Below are 24,860 nucleotides of genomic sequence, written 5' to 3'. Positions count from 1 at the left end.
TACTAGCAAAGGTTTCCCATATTTAATGACTTCTTGTGCTATGTTATACTGCATGTCATGTCATTAAACTAAGTAAAAATCTTAAAAGTGGAAATCACACTATCTACATATGCTCAGTTAGCAGTTAGCAAGCTGCACGCAAGTAAACACAAAAACAAAGACGCAAAAACCCAACATGAAATGCATATATGCCATAAAATAGCTCTTCTATATATAGAATTTTCTGTCTACATTACGAGACATGGTCGCTACAAAATGTCCTCCTCTCCCAGTATGCACTACAACGTACAACGCAGAAGTCAAACATACTAAAAGTATCAAGAAACATCACTTGTATAAAGAAAGAGCCAGCTCCTCCATTGTGCATGTGTGTGCTTATACGTGGGTCTCAGTGTCAGTACAGCCCAGCAGGGGGCAGTGTTATCTGTTACATGACAAGACCAAGTCAGGGACTTTCACCCAGACTCCATCTCTCTCTGACCGTCTTCAGTGTTTCCTACATAACGCACTACAGTCTGATTGAGGAGGGTTGGACAGAGAAGAGGATGTGGAATCTCATCTGCCTGCGTTCATCTGGCGTCAGTCGCTACAGGCTACAGATACTCCTCTTCTTTTACATAGAGGATCTCATGGGCTGAGCTGGGAACCTGAGAGAGAGACACACAGAGAGACAGAGACAGAGAGACAGAGAAAAGATGGAGAGACAAAGGCTGGAAATATTTCCACACTGATCCAGAATTAAACACTGATACTTTAAATAAATGAAAAGTAGTTAACATAGTCAGTGGTGTGACCGCTGTTTTTATATTTATTATATTTATATTATATTATTTTAACTATAGTAGGTGAGCACCATATCAACAGTACAAAACATAACCAGTTAACTGCAGAAACTAACCTAACCAAAGGATTAACTAACTGAAGACAAAATCATCTACACACAGTCTCACTTTCTTTCCTTTCACAGTGGCGATGACACAAGAATTATGCAGCAGATTCTCCACCAGGGGGAGCTGTTCAGTCACTCACTGATGAGTTTCATTCACTCTGTTAACACCAACGGGTAAGGAAAGGGAGAGTGATTCATTGTCTTTATACATATGGAGGTTGAACGGTTCTGTTTCTCACATCAGTGATTATTTAAGGACCTGAAAACAAATTTTCAGAATCACGTTCTTATGATGGCCTCATTTTCTGGCAACATTCACGTAATTTTATTTATTTATTTATTTTTTTATTTTATTTTATTTTTTTCCTGTTCTTTTTGACAGGACAGGGCTTAGTTAGAAAAAGCCACATATCTCACCCCTGTGCCTCAGTCAAGATTTAACAACTGAATCAATCAAATGTTAAATGTTAACAACATCCACCCAGTCTTGATGAAGCAGATTAGCTGAGTTTTGTTTTGTGTTAAACTCACAAATAAATAGCTTGGGTTTTGTTTTGTTTTTCAGACTTGGTTTCAGGTGCTTTTCAGACTTGAACTGATTTAATTTAATTTATAGCTATAATAAACGAATACCAATACAATTTAATTTGAGCCTGTAAAGCACCAAATGTGAGTTTTGAAAAATGTGTTAATTAATCATCTTTAATTTCTCTATAAATTGGGCTTGATATTAAGCTACTTCAGGCACTTGATTATGAAACAGAGGAGTTCAGATTTGTCACAACGGTCTGTGGTTGCAGTGGCCTGTCTACAGTGAACTTTATTTAACAAACAAAAGATACGTCGAGTTTGACAGTTCAACAACAAGTGACAAAACAAAACCTTGACTAAAGGTCCCCTTACTTGTTTGTTCAGTGATATTCCACAGTCCTCATCAGCAGACTGATTCATGACTCTGAGAACCACAAAAACATCTGCAGCTTCTAGGCAGCTGAAGAAACTCAATCTCCTGATGAGAACTCAAGCATTAAGCTACAAAATTTCCTCTGACTGTTTTCCAAATATTCTAACCTGCTGATGCCGCGGCTTGTCTGGCCGACAGGTGGTGCAGGTTGGACCAGAAAAGCAGAAATGCAGCTCTGAGATGGCTGAGACGCTGGCTCTGCTGGTGTTTGGGCCTGGTTTCAGGTGCTTTGAATTAATGTGTGTGTCCTTGTTAACTTATGTTGGGTCACCATGTTGTACAATGCTCCTTACTTTATATAAACCTCACTAGGAAGCTGTCACTGCTTCAGTCTTTAAGTCCACAGAACAATTGTGAGAGTGGACATATAAGAGAGACTTAGACTTAAGACATAAAAGACACTTCTTTCCCTCAAAAGACAGAAAAGTTACAGCTGGAGAAGGATTTGAATCCCATTTGAATACTGTGAATGATCAGGGTTAATTCTGATGTGGACTAACTGTGTAGCAGAGATTATTATTATTACAGAAAATTGGAGGGTATTTCATGACACTGCTCATTACTGGGAAAAGTCAGACATTACTGTCCAACACTGTCATGTGCTGTGTGTAAAGTAAAGACAGATCTGCGTGGGCTTGATGCTGATGGACAGACATGCAGTGAACAGGTAGACAGGCAGCTAAGGGCCTTTTCTAAACACATCCCTGCTCACTACAGTGTGTCACTGCACATGAAATCACACTCAGCAGCTGGAGAGGGCCCTTCACATTAAAGAGAGGGTAAAAATAAACAAGTAAACAGTGGGACACACAGTGAGCATCGGCCACATTGGTTTGTTCAACTGGTGAGTTACTCTTATTATGTCCTGTTTAACTGTAAACACTGTGTGTATCCTTCCCTGTTAAACTGAGCCCTGCCGTACCTGGTTGACTCCTCCCACCACCAGGAGGCGGTCTCTGATGACAATGGAGGAGGCGGAGCATCGGGGGAAGGTCATGGGAGCCAACCTCTCCCACTTCTTCTTCTGAGGATGAAATGCCTCCACTGTGTCCAGTGCTGAGGGTTCATGACCTAAACAATACAGGAGGACATACACACACACACAGACACACACACACACACAGTCACACCAGACATATCAAAGTATATCAGTTTTGCTTCTTGTCCCACTATAATGGCTGGAACGCAGAGGTTTTCTCATGAGGACACTGGGATTTGTGATGAGGTGGAGCATTTGTCCAGTGAGGGTAGTAAACTGTCTTGTAGGGACTATTTCTTCAGTAGAAAGTAGTTCCAATGAAAACCGTGGGGAAAAACTCAGCTCTGTAGACCTTTACCCAAAGACACTGCCAACGACAGACAATTCTTTTTTGAATTTATGGTTCATTACAATCTGTCTATTTTTTTCTTTATGTAAGAGATGAGATTCTTTGCAGTAATGCCAAATGTTGCGACTCTCCAGAGGAACTGATATCTGGACTTCTGCTGAAAATAAACACAGAGTAATAGCTTTGATGGTGCTGGACTCATCCTGGACACGGCCACTTTGTTCCCAGTACTGCCAAACATGTACAACAGCTTACCTGTATGCTCTGCAGAGAAGCATATCTAACCTAGGCTACAGCAAGATCCCAACATCACATCTTTATATACAGACACATGTATCAATCCTGCTGCTGAGTGGTAGAGCAAAGAAATTCAACCTTTGCTTGGTCAGTGTGATGAGAGTGGACATTTAAAGCCAAAGGTGTGAGAGTTGGTGACGCTGTGGTCGCTGTAAGGGTGAGATGTGGATGTCAGGGGACAGACCTCAGCTCCAGCGGGCTCCGGCCCAATTTAACCCCTGAATACAACAAATGCAACCATTTCCCCTCTTTTTAAGCTTGTGTGTCACATTCTTGGTGAATTTCTTCTTTGTCTTGTTGTGTAGGGCTGGTCGATCAGTTACTAAAACCAACATCCTGACTCTTTGACTGACAATAGATCCATTCAAAAGTACAACATATTTCTCTTCTCTTCTCTTATGAAATGAACCATGAGTTCGCCGTGGCTTCATCTAAAGTCTAAGTGTAAATCTAAAAGACGCTGTTTCACTCGGCAGTTTTCAGTGATGTAATTAACCATGTGTGTCTGATGTAACTTGAAAAGATAAAATGGCTGAACTGTTGCAGAGATGGAGCTGGGGGCCGGTGCAGATTAGGAAGAGCTGCTACGGGAAAAGATGCCGTGTCGGTCGTGGGCACACTTTGGCTTCAATCAACACAGCACAGACAAAATGAAGCTAAATGTAAATACCGCTGGAACACAGCAAAGTAGAGCAGCCTCTTTGGAAATGCTCAGTGTAGTATGTGTGGCGAATGTGCAGGAGAGAGAGAGATGGTGCGGCTGATTAAAGTACATAGGCTGGATGCTGGAGTGGAGTCAGTAACAGTGAATGTTCTGTTGTCAGAAAATAAATAAATGCTACAGCTAATAAAAAAAAAAAAAAAACAACAACAGTGTTCTGTTTACCAGTGGCTGAGTCTCATAACAAGGATTAACCCTGAAGTTGGCTATCACTCAGCCCTGGAGCAGTACAGATGTCTCCCCTGTGCTTTGTGGCCACAGCCGGGGGGTTGACACAGCAGTCTATTGTCTCACAATGGTTGTTAAAGTAATGTCACTCTGTACCTGAACACAGCCCAGTGGTGGAATGAGTTAACATGAGCCATTAAACTGCTATCCTAAAAGCTGAAACAGATGATCAGGAGAAACCAAGGTGAACAGAAGCTGTCAGCTGAGACGTCTTGGCTGCTTCAAACAAGCCATATGGACACTTGTTTGTGCTTTAATCTCTGAAGTTGTTCTGACATGAATCATACAACATGAATGCAGCACAAACATGTTTGAGCAGCAGAAGTTTGAGTTTGCTGTTTGTATTTCTTACCAAGTCCTCCTGCCACTACCATCCGGCCACGCAGGAAAGCAGCCGCGAAATCAGCTCTCTTTGTTTTCAGCACCACCGTCTCCTCTGACTTCAACCAGGCACCTACAGAGGAAGGAGAAGGAGAAGAAGAAACGAGATCTGATAAGACTTTAACATGAGCACATGTGTGAGTTTGTGTGTGCGCGAGCTTTTAAAGTAGCTGAGGTGAAGTCCAGTGGCACCGTGGTCCACCTTCAGCTGGACAGGATGCTGCTGAGCTTGTTTTCAGAGAGTGACCTCCATGAACAGGTCATCCACAAGGCAGCTGCAGTCAGAACATGAACATGCACACACACACACACACACCAGGCAAGGACACACAAAGGTTATAAACGTACACAGACTGCAAATATACAGTGAGGGGACAGGAAGGCTGGAGTTAAGGTCAGACTACTCCTAAGGAGAGAAAGTGAGGATTCTTTTGTTGGCCTGCTGGCACATCAATTTCATGACTGAACTTCAATGACAAAATTTGAATTGGTGAATAATGGGAGACCAACACTGACACTGGTGATGACAGGGTCACTTCAAACGGCTCTGTTTCTGAGTCTGCCTCCTGTGGAGCGTGGACTACTCTGATCTCTGAAGTCTGATGTTTGCACAACAGCATTAAAATTCAGCGGGACGCCCGCACCTGAGAACCTTCAGAGACACCAGGCTCACCGTAAAACTGGATGTGCAGTAGTGTGAAGGTTGTTGAACTAAATTAGGAAGAAGCAAATTTAAATTCCTGTAAAATCCTATGTATTTATTTATTATTAATACTACACATTACACCAGCTACACATTTTCCTACGCTTCCTAAAGTTATGTGAATGTATTCTTACTGCTTACTTTCTGCTTCTGCTATTGAGTTACCGCAAATGTTCAAAGTGTATGACCTCCATTCAGCTGTCCCGGTCGTCAGAACCAGCTTCCTGTCTGTCAGGAGCTGAGAGGACAGTGACCAAACGTCTTACTGAACGGTCAGAATTGTTTTTATTTATTGATTCCTCTCATCCTCCAGAGGGCGGAGCTGGGGATCTGCCTATAGCAAAACCAGAAAGCTCACAGTGACACCGGCAGCCTCGATCTAAATTAATAAGTTCTTATCATATAAAAAGCAGATTTGTGTGTGGAGATTATGTTTAAGCAAGAGAGTCAGTGGGGAAAAAAAAAAAAAAAAAGATGACACGGTGACGCACATGTCCCAGAGTCAGTGTGCAGTGATTCGTTTGATAAAAGGGAGACGTGTCTGCTCTGTGAGACGGGCGAGTGACATACGTCTGCAATGCTTCTAAAAATATTTTCTGTGTGGATTAAACACTTAGAGTCACCAAACAAGCTGTGGATGTTTGCATGTTGATCAGTGTGATCATACATTGTACGACAGCTGCTAATGTGCTGTGTGTTGGTAATCCTGCTTTAATTCAAACACAGTCACGTTTGGTTTCGTCCACAGAGCGAAACCAAAACATGTTGCTCACAGTATTTTAGGCATCAGTTTGCTTGTTTACGCTTCAGTGCACTGAGCTTTATTGTAGGTGGCTTTGTTTAAGTTCATTCTGAGCTGTGTGCTTTACTTTGGGAGGAGGATGAGTAGCAGGTCTTGGCCCCAGTGGTCACAGTTCACCACTGCCGACAACAGAATTTATTCCTGTGAGTCATTAGACACTTTAGACTGGTAATTGCAAACTGATTGTTTTGGCTTGTCTTGTTTTTCTTATTTGAGTGTCACAGCTTCCAAAATGTATTTTTTTCCTGACCTTACATTCATTTGAATGCAGCCAGTCTGTCGGCACAGCCAGGATTTCAACGTAGAGACCTTGGGCGTGAAAATCTTGGGTGGTCTAGCAAAAAAATTCGACCTGGCTCAACTTTTTTTCCCCTTGTTGACAACTTTATAAGATGAATACTATATTACTTCTGTCCCAATTGTGATGTTCTAGCGAAAGATAAACAAGCTGCCACTGTGCTAACTTTAGTACTTCAGAGTGTTACAAACCATTGCGCAGTGTTTTGGCATCTGATAAGACTTTCAATGAATTAATCTGTTACTCCAGCTGGACTTCCTGGATCATATTTCATTGTCTCACTGGCACCTAAACAACATGCCCCCTACCAAAGCAGCCCCCCCATGCTGTTTTAATGCAGGCCTGTTGACACACACACACAGTTGTTCACGTTGTTCCCGTAGGTCCCACCCTTCTGTACAGAGATCCCGACCAACCAGTAGGAGCTGCTGGTACAGTCAAGCATACATGACCCCTCAAATGTTTCTCACCCAGAACATGGCTACTGCCAAAATGGAAACCCCACTGCTGGGAATTGAACGCAGGTGCAGTGGTGAGCAACTGTTTATTATTTTTTTTTCTTATCTACCACCGAAACAGCCACTGGCAGCTTTAATCCCCAAACAACATCAGAAAAAAAAAAGAAAAAAAAGAAAAAGTTGAGCCGCAGGTGTGGAAGACATTACAATTTTAATTTAATCTCCCTAATTAGCTGACACTTAAAACTGACAATAAAGACTGTTTTCTACAAACTTTATGCAGTGTAGAGGTGACATTTCCTTCACACTCAAAGCGGCGGCACTCCACATGATAAAAAGTGTACTTGAGAGTAGAGGAAATGAAAACATATCCATCAAAATAATGTCTCCCTTTCCCCAGTAGATTCTCCTGAAGTTTTCTTTTTCTTTTAGGTTTTGTAACTGCCAAGTCTTGTTTATCTGAAGGAAAACCCAGACTGGAGAGAATCGTGACAGAGGAAGAGAGATAACTTCATTAGGGAGCGAGGGAGGGAGAGAGAATTAGAGAGAAGAATAGAGACAGAACAAGAGAGAAAAAGTACCAGAAAATGTCTTGTTCTTTATCTTTGTGTATTTTCTTGTCTTCTTACTTGTTCTGGATCTCTGTCTTTCTCTTATAATTTCTCATACTTGTTTCTCCATTTTCTTTCTCTGCCTCCCCCCCTCTGTCCCCCAGTCTTCTTATTCTCTTTTCATTCTCTCTCCCTCTTTCTCATTGGATGGGTGGGCATGAATTCAGTGGGGAAAAACCGCTTTGGTAGCTGGTCAGAAGAGTCAACTGTTGGTGCCATTTCAGAGTTAGACCTGTTTGTCTTTCATTTTACATGTTAATATAACATTTTGTGAAATGTTAGCTAAGAATAGTTGACATCAGTACAATCATCAGGTCTCTGAATGAAAACTGCTCCACTAAGTTTGCTATTCAAATAAACATTTAGCTAACAGAAGCGAGCCGAGTCACAAAAACCTGTCCATCCTCTGCTGGTTTGACAATATCAGCAGTAGTGTGTTACCAACACACTGCTGACAATATCAGCAGTGTGTTGGTAACACACTAACATTAGAGTCACTTTACAACCTGCCACATGTGAAAGAAATTTGACAGCTACTATAAACAAACTGTACAAGACATGAGACACGTATGACAGGAGGCTAGCAATGGGACAGTGAGGAAATGACTGTCCCCAATTACACTGGAAGTCTAGGTAGCTCGAGCCCCAATGGTTACATCAATGAATTAGTCCTCAGTAATGGTGAGAAATCACCACTTCCCTACACTATGGAATTTACTGAATGGATCCATAATCTTCATCTGCTCTTAGAAAAAGGCATGTCATCCCCTCAGACATTATCCACATTATCCATCCACCCTCTTCTTTTGTGGTTGGCGCAGTTTACTGCACAACATCTCCAGAGCTTGGCTCTGCTACATATGCCATGAAGAGTGCTGCTTTCTGGCCTCCAGTTCTGTTCAGTTCTTGTTCTTTTTTTTTTTTTTCTTAAACAAGAGGCAGAGTCAACAAGGTCGAGCGAAACAAACAGAGGTAGAGCAAAAGAAAGATAAGCAGCCAGATGGTGAGCCTTCCTGCATGTTGCAGCAGTGTGTGATGAAGAGCTGTGTCCTCCTCTCCAGCCTGGTTAAGTTATAGTGAAGAGAACACAGCAGAGATAACAGCTGGTTGTCTGCTCTGCTCCGTTCTCTCCACTGAGGAAAATCCTCTGGTCATGAATTTCACTGTCGTGTCTCATCAGGTTGTGAGGCTCAATCAATTCCAGCAGGTATCATGTGGTCAAGAACAGTCTATTGAACTCGAAGACCTGAAACCATCAGGTACGAAAAGCATCATCTTTTATGTATATTTTCTTTGTGTAAGGTATTGAAAAAAAGTGCACACCAGCCGCCTGTAAGTCCTTCTCTAAGCTGTGATCTTGTTAAGAACTTTGATTACTAGGAAATATCTGATTATTGATTACTGACGTTTTCCCATATGCAAACATTACAAAATAAACTAACATCTTGAATACCCTGAAACAACTGGCCCCGGAAAAAAACACAGATCATTCTGACACCAACATTATATTCTTTCTTATATTTCACTTTGTACTACATGTTGGAAACATACTGTGATGTCTATTTTTGATCTATTTTTTTTTCCATTTATCAACCAATAGAAAATAAAACACAAAATTAATCTGAAAAAGTGAAAGCAGAATGCCAGTTACAACGCCGGTCGTTCTTTTGTAAAGAGCGTTTACAGTGTTACAGGCTGGATTTTCTTCTTTAAATTACAGTTGTGTTAACACATCACGCTACAGATTTATGGTTCAGTCCTTTGAGACTGAGCTGTAACTGCAGGCCTGATTCATATTTGCTTTGGAGGGATTACACAAGACTCTGCACCAAGATTTCCTTTGTAAGATGCAGGAAAAACACCAGCATGCATTATTCTGCTCTGGTGGGAGACGGCAGAGGAGAATAAAGAGATGGAGCAACAGAGAAAATGCAGTGAGAGTGAATACAGACAGACAGGGAGCGACAATAGAATGAAGGAGATGAGGGGATCCTCTGAAGACCAGGCTTTGTAGTCTGTGTGGTGGTAATTTGGTCCACAGCTCTCCTCTGTAATTGTCCCTCATGATTAAAACTAGAAAAGAATGGTGATTGGTTCTCTGTCTTTGATGGATTCTGTCTGTCTGTCTGTCTGTCCCGTGTAAAATCTCAGACGCTGCTGACTACACAGATGATCCTTTTAGACAGAAGCTCGCCATTAGGTTGTAATAATTAAAACCTGATCCACAGTAATGGACCAAACAATTCTCAATTCTGCTTCATTCCTTCTGCTTTTTCGTTGTCTTCTGGACAGTTTTTACCATCTCAAGCATGACATAAATCAAATACACACCACAGGAGCACGTTGGTTACTAGTTGGCCCCAGGAGGGCCGCATCGTTTCTGGTTGTTGCTGTTGCCTGAGTTCTACTTGCTCAGTCATGAGGGACTGGTGAAGTGTTTCTTTGTTAGATGCAGTAATAGCAGCAGAATTCATTAATGTAGTTGAGAATAAAAGCAACTGAATTGGAAATTTTAAAGTGCTGGTTCACCCAAATCACAAAAAAAACCCTCTTTTTGACCAAACAGTCCCAGGTACTAAGGAGCCCCCACAAACTAAAAGGTCCCTTTGTTTGTTTCCACAGCATCTGAAAAACCATGAAGATGAGGCAAATTAGTCTGACAACAGATTAAAAAACAAATGCGGTGAGATGCAATTATCACACAACAACAACAACAAGACAGTCATTAGGGCTGTTGCTCTGTCACTTAGCATCTGACTAGCTTAGCTGTGGTTTATAACAGGTCCAGCTAATGTTGAATCCAATGCAGGTGTGTCAGAGAAACTCAAATTCATCCAGATGGAAGAATAAAAAATTAGGTTCACCTGACTCTCACCCCTTCAATTACTGTCATGTGCTCAGCACATTAACCTTTATGACCAGCGGCGAGTGCTTTGTGGACGTTTTTGACCTAGTTTTCGTCTCACAAGCAGTACAAAAGGTGTCCCTTCTTATTGGAGGAGGTTGCTGCAGTCTGAGAAGAACACTAGCAATAAAGATTTGACATATAACAGTATTTATCAGAAATTATCAGAGCTGAAGAAAACTGAATGTGACTTTAAGAACATTATTAATGCCTTAATCACAAATTTTCATCTTAATAAACCAAACCCATGCACTAAACTACTACATAAGCTTAGTCACATAGCAAACTAAGTTTTGCCTCTCTTGTTCACTCACTGCTTCTCACGGTCCTGATCTCTATCTCTTGCTCATTCTTGTGTCTCAGGCAATCAAACTATGTATAACTTTGTTTTAATGTCAGTTTAAAAAAAAAAAAAAAAATGTATGAACAAAGATGTACACTAATTGTAGCTGCCTTGAGGCCATCTGAAAATACTACCTCCACAGCAGGATAAAATAGAAATAAATTTAGTTGCTAGTTCCTCAGATCAAAATACAAGCAATGGTCCTGTGTTCTGAAAATAGTTGTGCTTAATGAGCTTGATCTGCTAACAATGTGTCTCTGAGTTTCCTGCCTCAACCCCAATACAGTGGTGAGGTGAATGGAAATGTTTTGGTGCTAACAGCATTGAAACCTCCATTGTATTGCAGTGGAAGCAGGTATCTCAGAGACTGACACCTCTGGACGAAACAGAGAAAATATTTTTTTTAGTGATTTGGGTGAACTGACCCCGTAAATAATTTTCTAAAGCCACAGTTTTTCATTATTCATGTTAATTTTCTTTCACAACTCCATTCTTTGTGTTTTCCGTTGTACTTGTTGTAGCTTGTCAACAATGCTGAAACATCCACTAACAGGCGTGTGCGTCTCAATGCTGGCGATATGGAATGGAACAGTAATAGAATATCACTGTGTGACAGCAGATTGTATGACCGAGTGTGTGTGTGTGTGTGTGTGTGTGTGTGGAGAGATATTACCGCAGATGGATAATAAAGCAATCTGTTTCTGGATCTTGTAATTTAAAGCGCTCCTCATCCCCAGCCCTCCCTCCGCAGCTCATCTCCCATCTCATCTCAACCAAAATTAGATTGGAGAAACGGGGTACATTTCTCCGTACGTGTGTGTGTGTGCACGTGCGTGTGGATGTGCATTAGTGTATGCATGTGGACGCTTGCGTTTGTGTGTGTTGGAAGCCGTTTTCTTTCTATCTTTCCTCCTTTATCTGTCCTAGACACACACACAAGGCAAACTTTCTCCCCATTATCATACATTAACATTATCACTCACATGTTCTGCCTTATTTGGCTTCCATCCCACCGATCCCGATGTGTGACCGTACGCTGTCTAAAATGACTTATCGATTTTTGCTCTTCCATTGCTCCTTCCGGTCCCTCCTCAATTTGTTCACCTGTTACTCTGGGGTGTCTTTGTCGGATAGAGGGATAAGTCATCTTGCCATGTTGTGGGACACAGTGTGCACAGAATTAAGAAAGGAATGAGCGTGTTTGAGTAGAAAACCATTCCTCATCATGGTCAGATTGATATTAATGGCTACTCTGTACGAGGGCGAAGTCAGAATGATGATGGATGCTGTCAGTGGAAAAAGAGATGATGAGCCATTTACTGATAGCAAAAAATAAAATGTCTGTGTGAGACACCCATAATCTGTGATGTCTAATTACAATCTCTTAATTAACCACTTCTAATATCATGACTTTCATTTTTGGATTGCAGAATTGATAGACAGGTCTTTTGTTCCTTAAAAGATGTTAAAGGAATAGTTCAGGGAAATATCCACGTTACTCATTAGAGTGAGATGAGAAGACCGACATCAGTCTCCAGTCTGCGTATGTATGGAATTAAAGTCAGGAAGTATTTAGCATAGCTTTAACATATTTAGCTTACCAATTTAGCTTTTCACTCCTATTATTTTGTAGGACTCACAATGCACAGTTACAAAAAAGGATCAATATCAATGCAGCAGAAACAGAGATATTGTCTTCTATCATCTTTTCTTCCATACATTCTTCTTTCTTGTCAAAACCTGGCACATACAGTAGCAGTCAAAAGACACACCTTCTCATTCAATGGTTTCTGTTTGACTGGTACTGTACATTATACCCACAATGCAACGTGACCACAGACAGTTTGGTCAGAGAACCCAGTGTACGCTACCCCCTCCCTACCCCTAAATTTGTTTTGATTTTTTATTTTTGAACTTGTATCAGATTTTATGCTGCTCCCTCAGGAGCCACAAAGGGCTTTATACAACCCTTTTCTCATATATGCAGTCCTCCCTGAGACCTGTAAACACACTTTGATGTGTAAAATTGGTGTAGTTCACCTTCAGTGTTGTGTATGTCGCTTCTTGAACCAGCAAGTGCATGTGAAATGTGAAACTTTGTGTTTGCATGAATATGAATAATGGGTGGGAACTTCTCTCTGGAAATTTCTTGGTGAGCAACACCCAGGAACAGAGACTTGTCCTATCGTCACAATGAGGTTCCCGCATTTCATACCAATTAATAAATTGCTATGAAGTACTGTGCCAATGAATAAAATGTTCATCAGGAAATAGTTCCAGCAACGGACTCCCCTAAAATTACAAACTGCTTTTTATATTTCTGCATATTTATGAGTAAAACAAGCAAGACAGCTTTGATCGGAAGAATGCATTTTTGAATTTTGGACAAAGCCAGGTTTACTCTTTACCCCTGCCTCCACTCTTTCATGCAAAGCTAAGTTAACTCTGTCCTGCCTCCAACTCTGTATCTAATGCACAGGCATGAGACTGATATCAATCTCCTCATCTAACCATTAGAAAGAAAGCAAGTAAGTATGTTTCCTGAAATATAGAACTGTTCCTTTAAAAGTCTTTCTGGCTTATGCAAACTACACCTTCCAAAGGAGTCAACAAATCTACACATCAATACTTTTGGATACAGAGCTGCATATAAGCAGCAGAAATATGTATACATGCCTTTTAAGTCCTCAACCCGTCAACATTTTGTCCTCATGCCGACTCTCACTGACTGAAGCTACATCCTGCTTACATTACGTAAAATATTCAAACTGCACTATACTGACGCATATGTGGCATCTTCAGATACTTAAGAGTTTAAAAATAAAATTCTGAACAACCCTTTGGCACAGAGTGTGCATGTGTTGTGTGTGCATGTGTCTGTGTCCTAATTCATGAATTAAAAGAGGTGTCACTGCTCTGACTCCATGAGCAAGATCAGAAAATTCCACGACCAAAATACTAAATTATAAATTAATACAGAACTATTATCAAAACTATTATCATGAGTTTAAAATAAATAGAAAGCTATAAAAACAATGTCTAATCAAGCCTCTTGGTGCGTGTGTGTTTGTACCTTGGTTAGTGTCAAAAATGTTGACGTTCTTGGTGAACTTGGAGCTCTGGTGTCCTCCCCCTTGACGCAGTCCTCCGAGCAGACACAGCCTCCCAGCTGTGTCCCATATCACACCACCATATGAACGTTTACAGGGCATCATGGGTAGAGTGGTCCAAGAACGCGTCTCTGCATCGTACACTTCAAAGGCCTTCACCGGTCTTTTACACTGACGGCCACCTTAAAGATTAGGCAAAGCAAATAGTGTACTATTAGTCTTCAGATGCTTGTAGAGTGTGTACTGAAACTGCAAAGATAATTCTGTGGTTTAACACACAAAGTGAAACTATTGTAGTACAAACACAGACACACTGGTCTGATTGTACCTGCCACGTAGAGTTTGTTGCCCAGCAGATGTGTGTTGGCATCGTAGCGCGGGGTCGGCATGGGAGGAAGTAGCGCCCACACATCCTTTCGCAGGTCATACTGCTGCAGGATGCTGCGAGGGAGCAGGTCAGCACCCATTCCCCCCACAGCCAGAGCCCGTCCATCTACACACACACAGAGCCAGAGTTTCTATCACAGGACTTTTATATATTCATCATTTACAGCTAAGTTAGGTCACAGTATTCATAAAATGCATTTTAGGATTTAAGTTTCGCCTGAGAAATATTAGTCCATCACCCAAAACGCTGCTAAATTTACTCGAACATAACACCTCGCTCAACAGTAATCAGCTTGTGAAAGACCAATCCCAGCTGGTGGAAACACCCCACTGGTACTTTATTTTATGAAGTGCTAAAAATCTCCAAGGCTTTAGGGCTGGATGAGAAGTTAGCTCGTGACGAGGCAGGAGACTGTGGCAGACGTGGGGAGGACAGGGAGCGCAGCAGCAGAATAAAAATGCGGAGTCCACGTCTGGCACTTTAGCATGACACCTCTAGCATAAGAATGGATGTGGGTGATGGTGCTAAAACAAAAGAAAATACAGCATTAATCATCAGACTGAAGAGTAAAAGCAAAAACAATCTGGAATTGTATTATGTTTCTACTTTGCATAATCGTATGTGTATGTTTTTTCAATATACAGCCCAGGTTTCCAAATAGGCTATATTCATTTTGGGGAAAAGATCATTGACCAAAGTTCATTATCTAATATCGGGAAAATAATGACCCTACAAATGTCAATAAAAATGGCATACTTTTGTCAATTCTGTGACTGACTATCCATTTAAAAATACCATCTTTGTTTTAATTTGGCCCTATCGATCATTTTGTCAGACCATTTGTCTCTTTTGCAGCTGCTGGGGATGAGTTTGGGGATGAAACTGCAAGCAAAGGGCCAAGGATCGAAGATTGGTCAGGGAGATGGAGAGAGTAGCACGATGAAGCCCATATGCAGCCAATAAGTCTGCGTGTACACAGCATCTATCTGTGTTCCTGCAGACACTGATAAATGCACCACTGGACTGAACACAAACTCATCCATGGCTGACGAAATGCTCTCTGAAAAGAGGGTTTATTTATTTAGACTGCTTGATAAATTCCAAAATGTGAGAACAAATCTGAGCGTCAGGGCCCCCAAAAACTGCTCCACTGAAATCAAATTGGAAAACTTACCTGAAAGACTGCTCAGTCTGAAATGAAAGTACGCTGAGGTGTTGTTCGTACAGTATGTTCAAGTTAGAAGTTATCTGAAGTTCACTGCGGAGTGTGGTTACTCTGATCATTTTCTTTGCACTTTACACAAATGTACTTATTGATTAAATATCTTTGAACTTCTCTTTTTACAGCAAACTAAATGCTGCAATTTTAGCTCTAGATGTGATCTCAAACAAGCTGTCAAATCCTCCAAATGTGTTTTTAGAGAGGTAATTACAAAACGTGTAATGGGGCAAAAAATGTACTTTTATTTAAAGGGATACTCCAGTGATTTAGTACTGCTGCTAAACAAGCTGAGGAATCATTGTAAAGCTGTGTGTGAATTCATACGGTACTTGTTTTATGTAACAAAGTATGTTATATATGTAGATTATATTTATTTGTCCATGTCATTTGTCTGATTGAATGGCACATACTTTTCACATGGGGACAGTATTAGATGTCACAATTTTTTTCTGGGACGTACGTGATCCTTTGTGTTTTCATTGTGTTTTCAATCTACACTAGATTTATAGAAATCCATGTTTTACTGTAAACTATAAAAGAGAAAACCTTTGTCGGGGGCCAGGGCCTCCAGTTTCACTGCTCTAGTTTGCCACTGGGTGCAGTGATCTTGATGTGGATGCTTTGACTGCTGCAGCATCTGTGACAACTGACAGACAAGTGTCTTCCCTCTGGACAGGACACACTGAGTGATAATCCTTATAATGTTCTACAGATTCACCTGAGAGAAACATTATTAACTCAGTGCTGAGTAGCTACAACAGATCATACGCTACTATATGATAGTTTCAGACGGATATAAAGTTGAACAAAGTCACCAATTGCAGTGCTAACACAGAAAAATCCTAAATAATCATACTACTATCCCATATTAGTGAACAAAATTACATATAAGAATGTAAACCAACTAAACCTGATAGATGTGTTAAGTTCCTATAGAGATATTACAATAATATGCTCTGGATTTTTTTTTATGTTTCAGTACTTGTTGATGTGTGTTTCTGTTCTACATATAGTTTTCCATTCAGTCTTGATAAACAATATAACCATCCCCGTTTTCAGGTTTAACAGTGTATACTGGGAGAGGGCCTGCTCTTCTCACAACCACATGGACGGAGGGTTCCCATTTGTCTGAAATCTTATGTTTTCCCCGGATGCGGACATTCCTGACCAATACTCGGTCTCCAGGTTCCAGGTCTGAGGCCACCACATGCCTATCATATCTGGTTTTGTTCTTGTGGGCTATCTTTGCAGCCTTTTCCATAGCTATCTCGTAGCTCTCCTTGAGGCGTGCCTTGAGGTTTTGCACATACTCGGAATGAGATGAATGTTGACCCTCTTGTACTGGCAACTTGAAAGCGAGATCAACTGGCAGGCGAGGTTGGCGCCCGAACATAAGTTCATAGGGGATAAAGCCAGTCACCTCATTCCTGGTGCAATTGTAGGCGTGGACCACGGGTCTCACGTGGTCACGCCAACAGGACTTATCTTGATTTTTGAGAGTGCCTAACATGTCAAGCAAGGTACAATTGAATCGTTCAACCGGGTTGCCCCTAGGGTGATATGGGGTTGTCCGAACCTTGTGGATACCGGCCACTCGACAGAGTTCCTTGATTGTGCAGGACTCGAAATCGGGACCCTGGTCACTATGTAACTTCTCTGGGATACCATAGTGTACCATAAAGTTCTCCCACAGACACTTCGCCACTGTGCGGGCCTTTTGATTGGGTGTTGGGATGGCAACCGCAAATTTGGTGATCTGTGATCACTAGTATATCCTTGGTTCTGCTTTTGTCAGCCTCCAGGGACAGGTAGTCCATACATAGGAGCTCAAGAGGTCGAGTGGTCCTAATGTTGACCAACGGGGCTGATCTCTCAGGTCGTGCCTTCCTTCACACGCACCAGCCACATGTCCTCACTTTCCTTTCCACATCCATAACCATCCTCGGCCAATAGAATCTGGTCCATACAAGGTCCAGTGTCCGGTCGACTCCCATGTGGCCCATATGGTCATGCAGGCTGGTGAGAACTGCGTCGCAGAGCTCAGCTGGAAGGACAAGCTGGTAAGTTGTCTTGGACCCCACTTGGCGTCGCCTGAACAGGATGTTGCTACGAAGCTCGAGACGATTGAGCTCTCGGAGGAGGAGCGGGAGATCAGGAAGTTGGGTGCGTAAGGTGGGGGGTGGCATGTCCCCATGTTCAATCTGGGTGATAACATGTTTTATACACTGGTCAGCTCTTTGCTTAGCTGCTATCTCTGTCTCAGATAAATGGGGGATGGTTGGAAGACCTCCAAACTGTTCTTCTTGCTCATAACTGTCAGGAACAGCAGTAGTGAGAGTCTCCACTAAAGCAACACGATCTGTAGCTCCCTCTCCCTCATCATCAGGACAGATGTTGTAAGTGAGCTGTCTCTCACAGATCGCTTTCACAACAGACTGATCTAGCACACTAATGCTCTTTGGATCGGAGAGGGGATCTTGCGTGAACTGCTGTATGCGTTCTCTCTCTTTTTGTGATTTCAGATCATCTGCTAGCATCTCATGTGGTCTGCGTGATAATCCATCCGCATCTCCGTTCTGCTTTCCTGGACGATAGCGGAGGTCAAAGGAGAATGTGGACAGCGCTGCTAGCCATCTATAGCTGGTCGCATCAAGTTTGGCTGAGGTCAGGATGTAAGTCAGAGGCTTACTATCTGTTACAATGGTGAAGTGGTTGCCGTAAAGATAGTCACTGAACTTTTCCGTAACTGACTCTAAGATGACCTTCTTGCTCCTGATACAACACAGCACCGAGCCCGGTGGTACTAGCATCAATGTGTAATATATCTTTCTGGGGGTCAGCAAAGGCTAGGACAGGTGCTGTAGTCAAACTCTGGATGACTGCCTCGAAGGCTTGCTGACAAGCTGGTGTCCAGCACCCTCCGAAGGGTTCTTTTGGGTCATGGTAGTGATTTGTTGTCTGTCTTATGTCTGTGGGTTTCACTTTTGATTTCCTGTAGGACGGTGGGTAGCCAGAGGTAAGGTTGTGGAGAGGTTTTACGATGCCAGAGTAGCCTTTAACGAACCTCCTGTAGTACCCTGCGAAACCAAGGAAGGAAGGAAGCTCTCGTAGGGTCTTGGGGACAGGCCATGTCGTAAGAGCTGAAATCTTCCCAGGGTCTGTCTCGACGCCATTTCTGGAGACTACATGGCCCAAATAACGAACCGATGTCTGAAAAAAAACACATTTTTCTGGGGATAACTTCAACCCAAACTCTTTGAGACGTGTGAGCACTCTCATGAGTCTTCGTTCGTGATCACGTCATCGAGGAAGACCAACACATCTTTCAAATGCATATCCCCCATGCACCGTTCCATTAACCTTTGGAACGTGCTGGGAGCGTTCGTCACACCCTGAGGCATCCTGTTGAACTCCCAGAACCCGAGTGGGCACATGAAGGCTGTCTTTGGTTTGTCTGCTTCTTCAACCTCAACCTGGTAGTACCCTGACTTTAAGTCGAGGACAGAGAACCACTGCGAACCATTGAAGGCTGAGAATGTGTCTTCCAGCTTTGGAAGGTTGTAGGCATCTTTTATGGTCTGGCGGTTTAAACGCCTGTAATCAATACACAACCGGACTTGGCCGTTCTTTTTATGAACTACTACTATAGGTGACTCAAATGGCGACTCTGACTCCCTGATAACTCCAGCATCAAGAAGCTCTTGAATGTGCCGCCGGACAGCTTCAATGTCCTGTGGATGAATTGGCCGGGCACGTAGTTTGAAAGGACTTTCATCTGAGAGTTTTATGTGATGCTTCACCTTATCCGTCCAGCCGAAGTCCAGGTCATGATGCGCAAACACATCGGGCATGCTGTTGAGCTGCTGAGTGATGCGTTGCTTCCATTCCAGTGGGATTGGGGAATCACCGAAATAGAAGTTCAAGGTAGGTTCTTGGGACGACTGGGTCTCAGGGGATCTCTGGAAGGGTTCTGACTGATTAGCTATACTGTGCTCTTTTAACAGGATGTTCTGATAAGCACTGATTTCTGCAATAGTGCACTTAGCAGGGATGACAATGTCATGGTCAGATTCATTGCTTATGACGACTGGCGGCTTATGGGGCCGTAACTGTGGGAAATCAACTAGACCAGCTTTTACTAACAGGCCCCCTGGCAAGGGAGACGATGATGGATACTCAATGATGACGGATTTCTCATCCTGAAGACCACTGACAAGGGCTATTCCCTCCACCACAGTAGTTTCACCGGCTGGTATGACTCGAGCCGTTTTGCCCTGCATCTTCACTACCCCTTGGTGGTTGCTACTTGCCTGCATCCGCCTGAGCTCAATGACTTTGAAAACTACTTTATAACCATGCGGTAGGGACCGGTGGTTGGCTAAGTCAGTCTCAGAGTAAGTTGTTTGTGCCTATGAGCATGAGAGACTGTGAAGTGTCAGGGACAACTAAGGCAAGTGTGTTTATGTCTATTGGAACCCCTGTGAAATCCTTTGGAAAGGTTATGGTCATCTCTATATAGCCAAGGTAAGGCACTAGCTGGCCATTTGCACCTTCCACTTCTAAGAGGTCATGGAGCAGCTCAACCTCTTGCTCTGAAAGGTGCTGCTTGTAAAACAACTCAGGTACAGTGGTAACTTGTGTGCCTGAGTCCAAAAGGCAGTTGACCTCCTCACCTCCCACGGTCACTTGAGCTGTGCTCTTGGTCCCAACCAGCTGTTTAGGGAGTCAGAACGGTTGGTTCTTGATTGAATGCTGTAGGCTGGAACATGTTTGAGCTTTAACAGTCTGTGCTGGTGTATTGACTTCGTTCAGCTTAACAGGAGGTCTGTCTTCATTGTTTACGTCTGAGGGACGCTGTTGACTTCCCCCAGCCCCTGTTTGTCCCTCAACAGGAGCTGTTAGCCGTTTAAAGGTAAGGTTGAACCATTCTGTGCTTCCCACTGGTGCTGTTTTTCCTCTAACTGTTTCTTCTTTTCTGCCACTAGATGGGGATTGGCAGGATCGGTGCAGCATGGCACGATGTGCCCATCCTCGCCACAATTAAAACAGTACCAGGGCTTGGGTTTATAAGTCTATAAGTTTCTTTTTGGTCTGTCTTAGCATGCTTGTATCTGTATCACCCGGCTTTGACATTCTGCTATTGGGCTTCCCTGCAGATCCCTTGGTGCTAGGCCCTTTTGTCTTTTTCTGTGACATGAATGTGGTTAATTGGCTTTGCAGACTTGCCACCTGCTTTCTCAGATCCTCAATAGCACTGATACTGCTCTCATCCTTCTTCTCTGGTTCACAAACATATGCACCATGGAACTGCACCTGAGTTCTTTGCTTGGTGGCGCCAATATGGTTTTTCATGCGGTTGCATTTTGCTTGCTGCCGATCTTCCTCAGAGTGAATCATCAGCAAGAGATCCCAAAATTGAGGTTGAAGATGTTTGTCTACCTCTTCAGGTGTAACTCCCCCCCTTTTCGTGGCTCGGTTTAAAGCTAGCTGGAGCCGATGAAGGTAAGTAGATGGTTTCTCACCAGGGTCTTGAAGGGTGTCCAAGAATTGAGCAAAAAGCTCCTCTCCATCTTCCACCGTACCAAAAGCTGAATCTAAGAGTTATAGGTAAGCTGCAGGCAGTGACTCAGACTGTAAGCCCTTTACTACATCAGCTGCTGGTGGAAGCAAGCTCTCAAGAATCTTCCTGGAAATTTGCAGGGGAGACATGCAAGGATCATTTTGGAGCAACTCAACGTGGGTGCACCATGTGTCGTAATCAGTTTCATGATTCGGTATGGGAGTCTTGCCGGAGAAGGAGCGGAGTCTCACCTGGGATTGCATGTGTGAAACAGAGTCCTGCCTCAGTACAATATGCTTGACCACGACCTGAATATCAGGTGGGTTTATGTCGCTCATTGAAAGGGACGGTGCTCTCTTTCCATTAGTGAGGGGAACAGGATCAGTGGCACTATGGTTGCTTGGTGGGGCCTCAGGAAAGGAGGTGTGAAGCTGTTGCTCATTCGGAGCAGGTGAAGGTAAGTCAGCGGCCTCCACAAGTGCGGGAGAGCAGTCTCCAGTTGCAGGTTGCATGGCCTCAACATCTTCCCCAATCTGAGTCATCATCTCTTTTAACACCTCACCATATTCTTTACCACTCAGCTTAGCTAGTTGCTTGAGCTCAGCTAAGTACGTCTTGGTAACACTACTTCCAACGTTGATAGCGTACACGCTACTGAGTGTCTTAACTTCATAGACAATGGTGGGGTCACCTCGTGCTGTGCACGTGTATGGCAAGTGAGGTTCTAAAGCTTCTAAAGCAGAACCACTGGGATATTCAACGATCAGGTTTTGGTAGAACTCGGACAGTGAATCATCAACTAAAAGGATCCTTTCAATTTTACCATACTCTTTAAGAAAGTAAATGACCTGCTCATCTTGTTCAGCTACCTGAGTTGTCCCACTGACAATAACTGCATTTGGAATTTTGACACCAGACTTCTGTATGAAATCCATACTGGTCATCACGTCAATGTTGATGCTCAATTCGAATGGCTCCTGGCTTGCTCGCCACTTCTGTAACCAATTTTAGAGGTATAAAAGTGAATTACAGTAAAATATCTCCTGTAACTAATAACAAGACTTGGGCCAGGATCAGAAGGCACCGGATTCGTGAGGAGCCACTGCACTGAGCAACAACGATGAGGCGGACACAAAAATAACTTGAGTAGCCACTCTTATATTCTTTTACAGTGAACAGACTGCCTGATTTGTACAGAATACAAAATAATAACGCAACTATCAAAAAAAATAAAAAGTAGTGTGCACACTTAAACAAAAAATGTCCGTTGGGGCCCTTAAATAAAATAAAATATATTCTGCAATAACAAAGTTCATGTTAAAGCTTGATATTTTTATGCATATGAAATTGGAGTTTGTTGAATAAGCCACTGAGTAAAATCAGATACTTTGACAGGGCAGTGGACAGATTTCTTTGTTTCTCCTCAGTTCTGTCTGGAGCTGTAGATAAATAAGAGACAGATAAGTTCTTCCAAACTAATATTTATCACATACACTAAGATTCAAGATTCAAGATTCAAAGGGTTTATTGTCATTTGCACAGTAAGGAAACAGGTTTCCCTGTACAATGAAATTCTTACTTTGCTCTTCACCCAGAATGCCATACAAAACGTTGTAAGTAAAATAAAACTAATAATAACTAATGACGTTTATTTAGCTCTACCTTTTCAGTTTAATTATTACCAGCTTTTAAGCTGTTAAATGTTACAGTATTAGAGTGCCATTAGGACACAACTTATTAGCCCTGGGTTTAGTGTTAAGAGTTAATATGCTATAATCCATACCTTTCACAGTGATGGATACACCCATCAGGGCCTCCCGCAGAGCGCTCCTCTTCCTCCACCTCCCTTCCTCTGTGTTATACATCTCCACCACCTTGAGGGGGCTCTGGTCCTCTCCCACTCCTCCCACCACCAGGATCTGCTTTCCAAGAACTGCCACAGCTGCCCCAGCACGAGGGGTGGGCATTGGAGGCAAACTTATCCACCGGTCCCCCTGCAAACAGGGACAAGGAGCTGCATTCAGACATAGCAGTTACATATGAACCCACAAAGGACAGGTCAGATGCCAAAATATATCTGGTTATGTTTCAGTTACATCTTTGTAAAAGTGCCAGGATTTGCTTTATATGTAGAGCAGGTTTATTTCTGATATAAATCAACTGATTTGTGACAATGTCTTCAGGGAGCTTAAATTTAATTTATGTTTTAAAAAATCATGTGTGTCCTAGTTTAGTTTTTTTGTTGTGGACTTAAACCTTTGACAAACATTTTGTTTGCTGTTTAAACTTTCTTCTGTGATTTTACAGTAATGATTTACCAGTTTATTGTTGCACTGACATCACTTCTAACAGCACTTTGTCATTCCTGCACTGTCTGTTCCTTCTTGTGAAAAAATTAAACATCAGATACAGTGTCCAGGTTGGATTAGCTTGGTACCTCAGGAGAATAGAGCTCCAGACCGGGGCAAGGCCTCCCTGCAGTGTCGCAGCCCCCCAGCATGTACATCTGCCCCCCAACTTCAGAGAGAGTGTGGTAGACGCGGCCGCTGGGCAGTCGTGCCAAGCTCTGCCAGTGAAACTCATGGGCTGAAGGCACCGCCATGGCCTTATCACCCCAAGAGAGACTCACTGGGGAGAGGAGGCAAAAGGGAGGCGGAGGCCCAGAGTCAGGGAAGTTTTGGAGGTGGATGGATCAAGGGAAGCTGAGAAGATGGAGGTGTAAGTGAGCTGGAACAATGTGGAGTCAGGGCCTCAGGGTGAAGAGGAAGTTCTTTATTGGGAGGGTGAAGTGGAGGTAAGCCGTGGGAGTGTTGGATCAGTTAAAGTCCAAGCTGAACTCTCCTTCCCTGGGGACGACGTGATGCCTTGAGCTGGGCCCTGGAGAAGATATGAGGTGAAAATGAGTTTAGCAGTGAAAAATACAGCAGAGCAGAGCATGAAGAAGTCTATCAGATTTTAAGAATTTCAGTGAGGAGCTGTGTGTACATTTTCAGGGACATTTACTCCAGTATTTCAGTATAGTTTCTGGTACTAGAGTATTTTTATTTTATACAACTTTAAAATTGACTGATGAGCTGATGGCAACTATTCTGATAATCTATTTTTATATAGATTCATTTTTATTTTTATGGGGGCAAGTATGTAAAATGGGCCAGTGCCACACACCACTAGTTTACGGTGTTGTAGATGGGCAATTATCCAAATACACACAATTCAAAAAGACAATACATATAACACAAACAATTATACAATAACATTACTATGAAGTTCAATGACAAGCATCAGTTCATTCACAACTACAAAACTCTTTTTTGAGATCTGTTGGTGAGGAGTTCTAGATACTGATCCCCCGAACAGTAAGAGAAGCCTGTTCAAGGAGGATTTATGAACAAATTTACAAAAAACATCAGAGAAGTGATTAAAACATTATATATTTACTTCCGTAAGAATGTGTCTGTGATGAGATTTTATCTCTATACAAAATTTTAATTGCATGATTACATATCATCATAAGAGGCTTCACTTTTGTCAAAGCTGCTAAAACCAAACAAAGAGTTTTCTGCAGACAATTCTATTCAGTTTTGTTGAAAATGCTCCTGTACCGGCATCGAACCAGAGATGAGCCAGAGACACTGAACCAAGACTCTGAATG

At 42.5% G+C, this 24,860-nt stretch overlaps 1 protein-coding gene across 1 annotated transcript; it reads right to left on the bottom strand.

Annotated features, from left to right (window-relative positions):
* Positions 1-593: 593 nt before the first annotated feature.
* On the bottom strand, positions 594-23,810 carry klhdc8a (kelch domain containing 8A). The gene is made up of 7 exons (XM_041034575.1): positions 23,646-23,810; positions 22,992-23,202; positions 14,367-14,531; positions 14,002-14,220; positions 4,780-4,881; positions 2,776-2,924; positions 594-647 (listed from the first exon to the last, which is right to left on the bottom strand). The coding sequence occupies exons 1-7, from the start codon at positions 23,808-23,810 to the stop codon at positions 594-596; spliced, it is 1,065 nt and encodes a 354-aa protein (XP_040890509.1).
* Between the last annotated feature and the right edge of the window lie 1,050 nt (positions 23,811-24,860).

This window comes from Toxotes jaculatrix, chromosome 3 (assembly GCF_017976425.1).
Source record: "Toxotes jaculatrix isolate fToxJac2 chromosome 3, fToxJac2.pri, whole genome shotgun sequence".
In the NCBI taxonomy this organism is placed as follows: Eukaryota; Metazoa; Chordata; class Actinopteri; family Toxotidae; genus Toxotes; species Toxotes jaculatrix.
The sequence above is the reverse complement of the archived record's forward strand: the minus strand, read 5'-3'. Positions and strand labels throughout refer to the sequence as shown.